The sequence below is a fragment of the Carex rostrata genome, chromosome 16 (assembly GCF_964058835.1).
Source record: "Carex rostrata chromosome 16, lpCarRost1.2, whole genome shotgun sequence".
NCBI lineage: Eukaryota > Viridiplantae > Streptophyta > Magnoliopsida > Poales > Cyperaceae > Carex > Carex rostrata.
The window spans coordinates 2,022,060-2,034,977 of NC_135933.1; the positions used below are offsets into that span (position 1 = coordinate 2,022,060).

At 38.3% G+C, this 12,918-nt stretch overlaps 1 protein-coding gene across 1 annotated transcript; it reads left to right on the forward strand.

Moving 5' to 3' along the window:
• Positions 1 to 6,445: 6,445 nt before the first annotated feature.
• On the forward strand, positions 6,446 to 11,555 carry LOC144567866 (uncharacterized). The gene is made up of 9 exons (XM_078318073.1): positions 6,446 to 6,928; positions 7,717 to 7,765; positions 7,894 to 7,969; positions 8,077 to 8,122; positions 8,221 to 8,319; positions 9,221 to 9,289; positions 9,386 to 9,734; positions 9,920 to 10,077; positions 10,626 to 11,555. Exons 1-9 carry the CDS (start codon positions 6,569 to 6,571, stop codon positions 10,806 to 10,808), a joined length of 1,389 nt encoding a protein of 462 aa, XP_078174199.1. The 5' UTR covers positions 6,446 to 6,568; the 3' UTR covers positions 10,809 to 11,555.
• The last annotated feature ends 1,363 nt before the right edge of the window (positions 11,556 to 12,918 follow it).

A 12,918-nucleotide genomic window follows, 5' to 3' on the forward strand; every position in this document is an offset into this window, starting at 1 on the left:
ATACGTATCGTGGCCATATCGGACGCATATCGGTATCTGATACGTATCTGATACGGACTAAATTGAAGTATCCGAGTAACATAGGTTCAAACCCTAGCCTTTGAACAGCGGTCAGGCCTCGTTAGCCGAAGTGTTTATAGTACTTACATGTATCCCCTCTTACACCAAGGTACAACGACTTATAACACCTATTGGTATATGGAGGACACTGGACCATCTGTAGACATAACTATGTATGTAATGACATATTTTAATAGCATTCTAAGTATAACAAAATCTCAAATAGACATAAAAGAAAAATAAATATTATAGTAAAGAGCAATTAGAATTCATTACATCCATCCCTAGAGAAGAGGAGTTTAGCTAATCAAAGCCATGACAAAATAAAAGAAGTAATAAAAGAAAGACATAACCTAGAACCTAGACACCTCTTCCTTAGAAGACTCATTCTTCTTCCGCCTTGGACTTCTAGCGCCTCTTCTTCTCCACGACTCCAAATATTTTATGTAATATTCTGCTCTAAAATATGGACTTACACAACTAAAACATGCACACTAATTCCTATTACAAGAGGGGTTTATATAGCCTAGCCTAGGGGTGAGGAGTCATGGAGAACATGGAGATCATGGGTGCCAAATATAACATAAAATACTATAATTGGAGCGCTAAACTTAGACTTCAAGGCGAGGCAAGGCCTGCCATATTTGGAAACGCGTCCTTCTAGAAGGTTGCTGTCCAACGGCTGAGATTTAATCCAAACTAGACAGTTCACAGATTCAATCCGTGTGCCCCTGTGGCATAGGCATTTATGCCGCATGCGACATGCCCAAGGCCGTAGGGCACTGTACTTAGCCGAATTTCAGTGAATTTTGCCATGTTGCATGTAGGGGTGTTCATTGGATCTGATTTATTCAATTTTGAACCGAACCGAATTAGTTCAGTTTTTTCGGTTTAATGGTTCAGTTCGGTTTTCTTTCTAAAACTGAATTATAACTTCAGTTCGGTTCGGTTTGGAAAATTTCAAAATCAAAATAACCGAACCGACCGAACTTTTATATATTATGAATTTCATCCAGACCGCTTCGGTTAGTTTCTTAATACTCTGATTTATTTCTTAATTTATTTCTTAATACCCCGGTTTGTTTCTTAATATACTTCGGTTTATTATAAATCAATTATTTTAAATAAATAAATTAATATATTTCGGTTTGAACCGAACAAACTGAAATAAAACTTTAGTTCGGTTTGGTTCGGTTTGGTTCGGTTTGGTTTGGTTCAGTTCGGTTGCAATGCTAATTTGGTTCGGTTCGGTTCTATTTTAAAATAAAATGATAACTTTGGTTTTCCTAGTTCGGTTCGGTTTCAACCGAATTGAACTGATGAACACCCCTAGTTGCATGTTGTGAACTTCATGTGAGGTGTTTGTATACTCCATGTGTTGCCCTATTTTGACGCCTTCTTCAGTCGGCCTAAATATGACATTTTTACTCCGTTTTTGGCCTAAATTCACAACTTTCTCCAAAACCTGTCAAAATAGCCTAAAAACACATTTGTGGTGAATAATTCAGAAAAATAGGTACTTTGTATATGCTTTTCTATTATTTTCCATACTAAAAAGTAGTGATTTTCGCTATATGTTTTGGCATTATCACACCCTCAAGCTTAAACCTTTGTTCGTCCTCGAACAAACTAAGTAAAAACTTGGTTTTAGGTTGACTTAAAATGTGCTCATACAACATGAATTAGCAAATAATTGAAAAATTCCTAAGCACAAGGTAAATACAAAAATGCCTATACAATTCATAATATTTGTACTTGATGAATTTAAAGACAATGAAAACCTTTGCATTACAAAAATTTCGATCTGAATTGAAATAATCTTGAAGATGACTAATCCTAAGATCATTATGGTAAAAGTAATCTCAAAATCTAATGATACTCAAATTTTTCATCCTCTCTAAATTTTGATCCCTCAATTGAATATAAGAATTTGTAATCTATGCATGCAACTAGTAAAAATGCAACCTTAAAAATAAAAATGCAAAAAGTAAAACATCACATTTTAATTGGCTCTGAAATTTCAGCATCATATACAGGTCGTGTGGATGGTGTCCTGGTCGTGTTTGTGGTCAGGCAGAGGGTTGCACGGTCAGCATAAGAAGGCACACGGACCGTGTATAAACCTTCGAATTCCATATTCTTCCTCGGTTTCGCCCATTTTCTGCAAAGTAAGAACAAATGCGCATCAGTACCACATTCTATAGATATTTAATGAAATAAACACGATTTGACAGTTTTAGGCACATGTTTTGATACAAAGTTTGGTCGGAATATAGATAAAATAGCGAGACATCAACTAGAAATTTGAAAATAATTTTTAGCTATTTTTGGAATTTCGTGGGGATCATGGGGTGACTATCACAGCTATTTTTCGACCACCTATTTCCTAATCTGACTCACCCCTATAAGAAGACCACCTTAGCTTCTGTTACACCAAAAGCGTATGATACAAAGTTTCAGTATAGCAAGCTATACCTTTTAAACCTCAAATACACTTTCGAGTCAGATTGCAAGTGCACAATCCTATCGCGTAGTATATTATCGGGTATCGATCACAGGGACGGTTCAATTCTTAACTGGGTTTCTACCTAAATCAATTAAAGACTAGAAGTGAGAAAATGTTGGTTTTTGGTGTTTAAGTTCTTAATCAATTCAATAACGATAATTAAAAGTAAGAAAGTAAATTAACTTGGTTTAAATCAATAATAAAAGACGTTTCTAGGGTTTCAGACTCATCTCAGTTCAGCCTCTCAGTCCCTGATACGGGTCGTGTAGCTTCCTACACGGGTCGTGTCAGATTACACGGGCTGTGTAGCTTCCTACACGGTCCGTGTTGACTTCGAGTTAATGCACCAGATACTGTTTCTTTGTGTGGTTCCTTTGTGTAGGGTTCAACTGACCAGACCTAATGTTCCTAAACCTCAACCGTCGTATGTTGGTTCAGTAACTTGGTATGGATTTGCAATATTTACCCTCTTAGGGTTCTAAACCTTAACTTTCGTATATTGGTCCGAATTACCTAGTTGCTTGTTTGGTATACTAAAAGTAACCTCTTATCCGTCAATTAAGAGGAAATGTTCACCTTTCGGCTACTATTTGGTTTCACCTTTCGAATCACTAATCCTATCTCATGTACTTAGTTTGGTTGAGAGATTGTAATGGACACAGTACCTTTTAGATGTGATCATTCATTCAATGGTAAAACCAATAAAAATCAAACAATTCAATCTAAGCAATTAAAATCAAACACAATCAAGCAAACACAAATTTCAACACAAAAATCCAATAACTAAGATGCAAAACAAAACATTCGATTACATCTTAACCCTAGAAACTAAAAGATCTAAACTAACATAGATAAAGAGAAAAAAAAAACAAATAGAGAGAGGAAAGAAATGATAAAACTCCAAGAAGACAAACTCCAAGCCAAGACTCCTCTTTCCAAGTTATCGAAACAAAGTGGAGAAGAATGGTGGTCTCTTAGAGATGGCCTCCCCAAAGGGGAGATCCCCCAAAAGATAAGATATCCTTCCTCCTACTGCCTCCCTCTCATTTTATAGCTATTTTGTGACTTGGGGAGCAAGCAACCAAGGATGGAAGGTGAATCAATCAAGATCTCATGAGATATGGCAATAAATTTCAGCTGATGCATTTCTAAAAAGGTTCCTGTGACTTGCACATTACAAATTCTGATTTATAACTTTCCTAGAATTGTAGATCTCGTTATCCTCTTTCCAGCAAGCTTTTATTTGCTTAAAACGGAGTTCGTATGACTAAGATATGGTCAAAATACGAAAAGATGTCGAAAGCTGGAATTTCTATATATGCGCTGTCTGCTTTCCGCGTGCTGCTGTTTCTGCTGTGAGCCAAACTTCAAATGGGCATAACTCATTATCCGTAACTCTGTTTTCAGTGTTCTACCACTTTTCGGAAAGTTTGCGAGAAGATCTATAATTTTCTCTATTTCCTAAAATTTAAATAGACTTGGGCAGTAACTTGATTCTTGGTATAATTCTAAATTAAATTAAACTAAATTAACCTAAATGAATGGAAATTGGTCAAGTTATTGATATAAAAACCCTAGGCAAAAGTATACATAATTGGTGTTTATCAGCTTCTACCATTTCCTTACAACCTTTCTGAATTTTTGAGTTCTTCCTTTCTGATCAGTAGCTCTCAAAATTTAGTGAGAGAATTTTCTAAGTCCAGACTGCAAGCAGGAGCCGCAGACGACATTGGAGACCGCAAACACTACCGCATACGACCTCTGAAGCCGCACGACCAACCCATAAGGCCATCTGAGAGAAATTCCATAGTTGATTCGAGCGATATTGAAGCACAACCACCGTCACCTTGCAACAGGCCATCCACCATGATCTTTCCTTTTGAACTCCACCGCTAGCATTTCAATCTTTTCCAATGACGTGTTGTGGAGGTCTCCAAAGGCCCTTGTAGTCATGCCCTTAACAAATTGAAGATCTTTAATAAAGTAAAGAGGCTTCTATCCTCCCTTAATTTATGGGATTTGGCTTTCAAGTTGGGGCATACACCAACCTATTCCCGACTCACCTTGGAGTTCCTAGCAACCCTAGAAGATAGAGATTGGAAAGTTAACTTTCACCTCAACAATTCGACATACACCATTTCAACTATGCAAGTCAATGAAGCCCTATGCCTTTATTTTGGAGGTCATGAGTCTCACGGGACGCAAGTCGATTAGGATGAATTTTGGGAAAAATATTTCATTCGCGACTCGGACTGGAGTAGATCAAGATTATCATCATACATTTATGACACGGGATTAAGATTCGCTCACATCATCCTAGTGAACTCTATATTCCCGATCGAGAAGTTCAATCTAGAGGTGAATGACTCTTCCTAGCCCAAATGAAGGGGCTACATAGGATGTGGAAACCTAACCTAGGTTTCTTCATTCTAAGACATCTCAAGGAGGTCCCTAGAGACTCGTAGCGAGTTTGATATAACCATAAGGGGCCTATGTTACGCTTTTTGCGAAATATCTTAAGGCGGACATACACAAGGAGAGGGTCCAAGGCAATCCGTACATAACTTAACATACCTCGTGGAGAAGCGTCAACTATTGACGGCTTGGTACAAGAACAAGACGATCGTTCATGTGTACATCTACATAGGAGATAAATTGTTCAGAAACCCTAACACCGGCTCCGAGAGAAGGTGCAAACACCATGGGAAGGTGTCCGATGAGGGAATTAGAAGAAACTCACCCTCCAATGATAGAAGACGAGCCAATCGAGGAACTGGAGGAGGAGCCTCAAGCCGACCATCTCGTTATGAGGAGCGTATCGCGGGCTAGTGTAGAAAGGCAAGGAAGGACGGAGAGGCGTATCCGACTTAGGTGTAGGAGCGCACCATATGAGACGCCAACTTCGGTACTGGCCATACTAGAGATGGTGTTCACGGTGACCGCCCGAGACGGATAAATTTAATACAATTTTGGTTTATTTTTGTAATTTTTCGACACAATTGGTAAATAGATGGTACAATTTTGGTTACTTTCAAATAGTACAAGGATAAATTTGAAGCATTTTTACTTAATTTTGGTCTAATAATTATAAAACTATTTTAAATGTAATATATCACCATTCTTGGACAAATGAATAAAAATTCGTACAATCTAGGAAAAATTCTAAAAAAAAAATACAATTCTAAATTAGTACATTTCTACTCAATTTTGATCTAAATACAATAATGTAATAATATATTACCATTTTTGGACACTAGTCGAACTATTTAATACAATTATGGTTTATTTTGGTAACTTATACCCAACTAACTAATTTATAAAATAATTAAATAACAAAATTTAAAAAAAAATTACCTTTTTACCACTGGAAGGTGTGTAGGCCCCTGCGGGGACAGATGAATGAGGTGAAAATTCGGTGTACAAGGAGCTTTATGCTCCTACAAAGAGGAACACATACCCAGTCTGCGCACATATAGGTGTGTCTATCTAGCATGTGCACTGATTGGTTCGCATACCCAGTATGCGTATCAGATCGGTGTCCATACCCGGTATGCATTTCTATTTAAATCCGTGTGCGGACCTAGTATGCATTTGTGATATAAATTGAATTTCAACTAACATTTAATTCCGATTTATTCGGCTGGTAACTAAAAAAAAATCGGGTATATGGGCCATATGCCTTATGCTGTTATTATGGGCCGGGATAGCCGAATTTTCTTTTCCGCTATGGTACGATTTAAAATAAACGAATCAGATTAATTACCTGACTATTTACACTGATTTTTACCGACGTCAGAAAGATGATCCGATGCGCTTATTTTAGATCTGACGATCTATAAAAAAAATGGCATTAGCTATCCGAATTTGGAATAACAACAGAAACGGAAGCTCCAAAAGCAAATCCCAATTAATCTCCCTTCTAGAGCGCAGGAGAGAGAGAGAGGGGAGCACACTTGTAGAGACTAGAGAGAGAAAGTAGGCGGGGATACGTGGCGTGTGAGAATGGGCAACAGCAGCAAGGCATCTGCTCCACTGGACATGACCCGCCGGAGAGGACGGAAGAAGAAAGGACGTCCCTCTCTCCTAGATCTCAAGAAACGGAGCCTCCGTTTGCAGAAGCAACAGGAGGAGCAGGAGCAGGAGAGTCTCAAGAGGAAGAGGCGGAACCCTAATCCTAACCCCTCTAATCCCATTCCTAACCTTCGCTTCCCCAATTCCACCTCAGGCCGCCGATCCACTCGCCAGAACCCTAACCCTAGCACCAGCGACCAGGACAAGGACGAGGAAGAGGAGAAGAATACAAGCCGGAAGGAGAAGAAGCTTCGACTGGTGCTCGATGCAGCCTCGAATTCGCCTGATCGGGTGCGCCTCTGACTTTATCAGTTGGTTCTGTACACATCGGTGTGAAGTTCTCGTTGAATTCCAATACTAGAACCTTACATTTCCATGCATTTGTAATCTCGCAAAGACCACAAGGTTGCAAAAGTGTCCTTTCTGAGAAGGAACAATTTGCAATTATCTCATCAATTGAAGGCTATACACCGTTTTCTCTTTGTAATGCTGAGAAAATATGAGGTGCTTATTGGAATTCGCGCTTGAACACTGTGCTGTGTCTCGTGTGGTGTTGACAAGTGGAGGAGTGAGGAAACGTGGAAAAATTGGGAGCTCTAAATGATTTATTGGCATTTAAAGCGTTGAATTTGGCGCGCAGTGTTTGTACGGTGGAACTGTGGCAGAAGTCTGTTCTTTTACGCTATATTTTAAGGGATAATAACCCCATCTCTTGTTTTTCCACTTGAGAGTTGGGACTACTAGTGCTAGTTGTAGGGCTAGGCTTTTGGCTTTGACCTGGTCAACCTCCAACATTTTCTGGTCGAAAGAAATCAGTTGTATTTCCTGTCGGAAATATATTTTTGCTCGGAAGGGTTTAGTTTTTCCAATTTTGGTATTTATCTGCTCTTTGTTGGAGACAGCCGAAAGATTTCCTTTTTGTCCGTTTGCCTTCCCTTTTTGTACTTCTTCTCGTTCTGTGTTTATTATTTTGGGGATTCGAGGATGCTCTTTTCTTTTTAGTAATTTTTTCTGCTCTCGAATTTTCTTAATTTTCTTTTGACTTTGGTATAAGCTGTTTTATTTCTTCTAATTTTCAGGCAGAGAGCGAAACCAAGCTTGGTGCGAAAGCGACAGCTGAGGATGCAGGTTTGTGGTGCTTCTACAGCTTTTACTCATTTAATTGTTATGAGGAAAAAAAAAGAATTGCAAACTTTAAAGCGGTAATTGAATTTTTTAGTAACACTTGTTTGTATCTATGCTGTGTGGATCTTTAGAGCTGTCAGAGCCTGGACCCACTACACCTATGCCTGACAAAAAGTTGTTGATTGTCATCCTTGAAAGGCTTCAGAAGTAAGTTCTTCATCTTCTTCTTTTTACCCAATTCCCATGGCCGTCTTTATCTTTCTTTTCTTTCGTTGAATTTTGCTGTCTTTCTAATTTTGTTTTGGTTTATTCAGGAAGGATACATATGGAGTATTTTCAGAGCCTGTTGATCCTGAGGAGGTCAGGGTTTTTTTTTCTCTTATGTTTGATGGATATATGGTTTTTGGTTTGGTTCAGTTTGGTTATTGTTTGGGGAATTATGTTTTATTTGCTTGCAGTTACCAGATTACCATGAGATTATTGACCATCCCATGGACTTTGGGACGGTCCGGGAGAAGCTTGAGAAGGGTGAATATGCTAATTTGGAGCAGCTTGAGGTTTGTATAAATCATTTCTCATTCTTTGGAATCTGGCCTTATGTTATATCTGTTATGTCTAAAAGTGTAGAATTGGAAACTGATCTTTTAGGTCAGTTTTTTTAGTCAAGAATTTGGAACATCTGTTTTTTTTTTCTCTACTTATGTTTTCACATAAAATGAACTTGTCATGTTTTATAGATTTCTGGGCATTTTGTCTTTTACTTGCATATGTCCAGAGGCCATTTTTATTTTTATTTTTAGGTCCATGTTGTTTTGGGGATGGGAAATTAGGGGTTAGGGATTTCAGTGTTAAATTTGTTATCTTTCATCGCTTCTCAGAGGCTCTCTTGGATGTAAGTTCACATTGTTAGAGGGTGAGGAAGAGAATATTCTCTTCTTGTTTTTGCTTCGGGCGGAGGGGGTTGCAGTGTTAAATTTATTTTCTTAATTTAGGTTCTCAATTGCTTCTTATTCTAGTTGGTCGTGCTAGGTAATTGTGATTTATGAGGACCTGGCTACAGATTTTTCCTGCAACGGTCATTCTTGTTTGTGTCAATTCATCATATATTTGATTTTTTTGCTCAAATGATCAGAACTGCAGAATTTCATATCAACACCGTGTTTAAAAAGTTGTAGTGTCTCTGAAAATATAAATCCAATTTTGAGAAATGCACTTGTATTTGTTTATTCATTTCCATTACCATTCTTCATTTGTAACGAGACAAAGGTCCTTTTGTGGAGCTACAGAAGTTATCTTCAATGGATGTATTGCTACAACAATGTAATTTTTGATTAGGAGTTCCTGATGTCGGGCATAAGACTTTTGTTTGTGCCAAATGATTACCATCGGGTTTGGAGAAACAGTTCCTCTGATTTTGTTTAATCTCTTACAAGTATTGTTGGTTATTGTGTTTTGCAGAGTGACATCTTTTTGATATGTTCCAATGCTATGGTGTACAATGCATCTGACACAATCTACTACCGGCAGGTATTTGCATGTTCAAGATATATTTATTTAATTTTTGCTCAAATTTTGGCACTTGTTTGTAATTAGGTGCTTGATTAATTTATCAATCGGTTGTAGGCTCGCACTATTGAAGAACTTGCGAAGAAGGATTTCACAAACCTTAAAACAGAGACTGAGAACAGGGAGCAAGAACCGAAGCCAGCCCCGCGCAGAGGGAGACCACCGTTGAAGAAACCTGGAAGGCCTCCTGCAGCCGAGCGTGTGGTGCCTGATCCTTCTCCTGATGTTGGGTTTTCCAATGCTGGGACCTGTGGGCGGGCCCCGATTTTCCGAGGCCAGGACCAGCCATGCAAACAGCCTGATAAAGCTGCAATAGTGGACCCACCAAAGAACCTTTTTGGTCTCAGGGTCTTGGAGAATAACTGGTCTAGTGAACTTAGATCTGAGAGAAATGATGACTTCTCAGGTCAGTGATTTATTTATTTTGATGTTTTGTTTGTACTTGATGCTTAGTTCACAAGTTTACTGGATTTCTTTTTATAACTTTACTCTATGCTATTCTTTTGTTCCAAGATCAAAACTTTCCTTAAGCCTGCAGCTGCCCTCTCCTTTGTAATTTGAACTCAGTATTATTTTCTTTGTTTCTGATAGGATTTGGATTCAAAGGAGGTTGGTCAAAGTGGGGAAAGAAACTAACAGAGATTGATGCAAGCCGCAGGGGCACATATGACCATCCCATTCCATCTGATTCCATGCAAGATCTACCTATTTTTTCCACTTTTGACAGTGAGAGGAAAGCGCTGATCCCGGTACGATCAATCTCCTTTCTATATGGTTCATCCGTTTATATTCAACAGCTGTCTATGTTTACTGAACTTTCAGAATTGTCGATTTTTTTAAATTGGCCAACAATTGTGCCTTTTGCGTTTTACTGTAAACTTTAGTGATTCCTATCCAAACAATAGTCCATGTCTTCATGAAAACATGCACTAACCTTGCCTGAAAAGTTGGTTGGTTGCTTACTTCCTATTCTTTTATTTGCTTATAAAGTTTATAAACTGAGAAGAAAGTTTATCAACACTCTTTTACATTCTTCTGAGGGCTAATTCAATGATAAATCAGAAAAGGTACATTGGGTGAAAACTAAGGGGATTAATAAGGTTCAATGTAGATGAAAAGGCACTTTAGAGATGATTGGCATTCTTAATTGTAAAGGTAGCCTTTCATGGTTTTTATTTTTAACTATCATTTTATGTTGTGGCAGAAGCAAATTTAATTAGTGAACTGCACAGTGGGATATTTGTTATATAAGATATTATTGTTGTTACAGTCAGCAATTATATAAATTTTGAACCAGGTTGGGATCCATCAGCCTCATGCATACTCACGCAGTCTTGCTCGATTTGCTGCTAAACTCAGCCCAGCAGCCTGGAAAATTGTGGCAAAACGTATTGAGCAGGTGCTCCCTCCTGGCACTAAGTTTGGTCGAAGCTGGGTCGGTGAAAGTGAAGGGACCCAAGAGACACATCCTACCAAATAACTCATCACCTGCCACTTCGTGCCCCCCACTCATCACTCCACCCGTATTATGTAGCAACTCATCTACCCAAGTCCCAATAGATACCTAACTGAACCCAAGTGCAGAAGCTATACCTGTTTCTGGTACAGTGGCACCTGCCAAAATTATTGGAGGCAGTAAAGGATGCAGCCAAGTGCCCTGTTTCAATTGAACATTGCGAGGTAATGTGTCTTCTCAAGTAAAGAATTGGGTGGGAATCATTGGGGCTGTCCTTGGGAGCAGCAGCTGCGGCCAGATAGAAATGGAGGGGTTGAAGTATGGTTGCAGTAATGGACTTTGTGTAGTTCAAGGGTTGTGAATAGGAGCAGTGTAGCACCCTCAGATCTGAACTTTAGGGTTTCAATCGCATGGACCTGGTTCACCTTGGTCTGCTGTTGTTGTGGATGGGCGATGACAGCAGCCCGATTTGGCCCTGCATTGGCGAGGGTCCTTAGTAGAAAATTATTTTGAGAGAGAGAGAGAGAGAGGTGAATTTATCTGATTTGAGGACATTTTAGGATTTTCTACAGATTGATTCAAATTGAAAATGATTTTTTTTTTTTATTTCAAATGGAAGCATAATATTAAATGTGTTGCACTGGTGCAGTGCTGCGTTGGAATATTCTGCCTGAATGGCTCTTTGCTCCCTTTGTTTCTGTCATGTGAACAAGTGATATATTATATTTTTCATTTATAGAGTCCTATCAAATACAGATTGATAGTTAATTATCTTTTTTTTTTTTTTTTTTAATTTTGTGAATTGTTCCCTTTTCAAGTTTAAATTGTGCTAATGGATTTGACACCGATGCCCTTTGTTAGGAACTCAGGTGTGCTATTAAATCTGACTAGATCAAAGACAAATATTATGCTTATCCAGCTTTGTACCCTGTTGATCCAGAGAAAAATAAGATGCAGATTAGTGGATGTTTTTCTTTTGTACTCATCGTTGAGCTCTCTCATTTAAAAAAAGAAAAAGGAAAAAGTATAATCTGTGAACTGCTCTCTCTCGTTTAGCAGTTAGCACAGGAAAATGTGAAGAAAGGGAAGGGCCTACCTAGGATTTAAGAATTCTTAAAAGTTCAAATTTGAGCTGATTATTGCACTTTTAATACATCGATGTGTGCAGTCAGTTTGGCAGATACAGAAGCAGAAATCTGTGCGTGATTTAGTTCGTTAATAATAACCCGATGAGGCCGATTCAAATGAACAAGTCTTCAGTAAGTAAAAGTTGCAGATGTGAATGCATCGGAGCAAGCTTGTACTTGTTTTTTGATCCTCTATTTGCTCAACTTGGATGAACATAAATCACCGTAATATGTAAAACAATACAATTCTCTTTCTAGAAAGAGAGAGCGATTAAGGGTTGGACAGACTATTCTCATTTCTTATTTCGATTGAATAAAATTTGCAGCAACCCAGGACCTGAACAAGAATGGCTGCTCAGTTGGGCTCCACCTCTTCTTATCAACTCAAATATACCTGGCATGTTTCATTCCTAGGTTTTCTTCTTATCAACTCAGTTGGGCTCCACATATCTTCTTATCATCCATGTACTATGTACACACTTAACCTCTAGGTTGTGTAATGATAGTGACGCATGCTTCTGTGGAAGATGTTGATTTAAGCATGGCATTTTGTTATACTAGCTTATCCGTCAATTTAAGCAAGCTGGTTAATTAGTCCGGTTTCCTTGTGGTGCAGGTCTCTGTCCCACATTGGCATTTCCAAATTCCTGAAACAGTCCGGTCTACCATGTCCATGTGGTGCTGATCGCTGCCCCAAATTGACATAGCTAGTTGTAGGGAGTCGAAAAATTTAATGAGATTGGGGTTGCAATATATTTAGAAGGGGACGGTCGTTCATACCTAAACACACTGAGTTTATTATTATTTTTTTTTTTTGTCTTTTTTTGATAGAGCGCAGACACTTCAAATAATATTAATCCGTATTTATTTAACTCTTTTACAAAGTATAGTAATTTTATACATAACTTCTGCTTTCAGTGGATATTACTGAACATGGGTAAAAAAAAAAAAAAATAGGGGTCTAGCCCGTATTACAAGAGATTGATTAAATCAGTAAATACACCAAG

What these genes read in the sequence shown, in the direction of transcription:
- LOC144567866 (XM_078318073.1), top strand. Translation starts at nt 6,569, where the DNA reads ATGGGCAACAGCAGCAAGGCATCTGCTCCACTGGACATGACCCGCCGG. An exon ending in CTAATTTGGAGCAGCTTGAG is followed by an intron (nt 8,320 to 9,220) that starts GTTTGTATAAAT and finishes TGTGTTTTGCAG; the next exon opens with AGTGACATCTTTTTGATATG. An exon ending in GAGAAATGATGACTTCTCAG is followed by an intron (nt 9,735 to 9,919) that starts GTCAGTGATTTA and finishes TGTTTCTGATAG; the next exon opens with GATTTGGATTCAAAGGAGGT.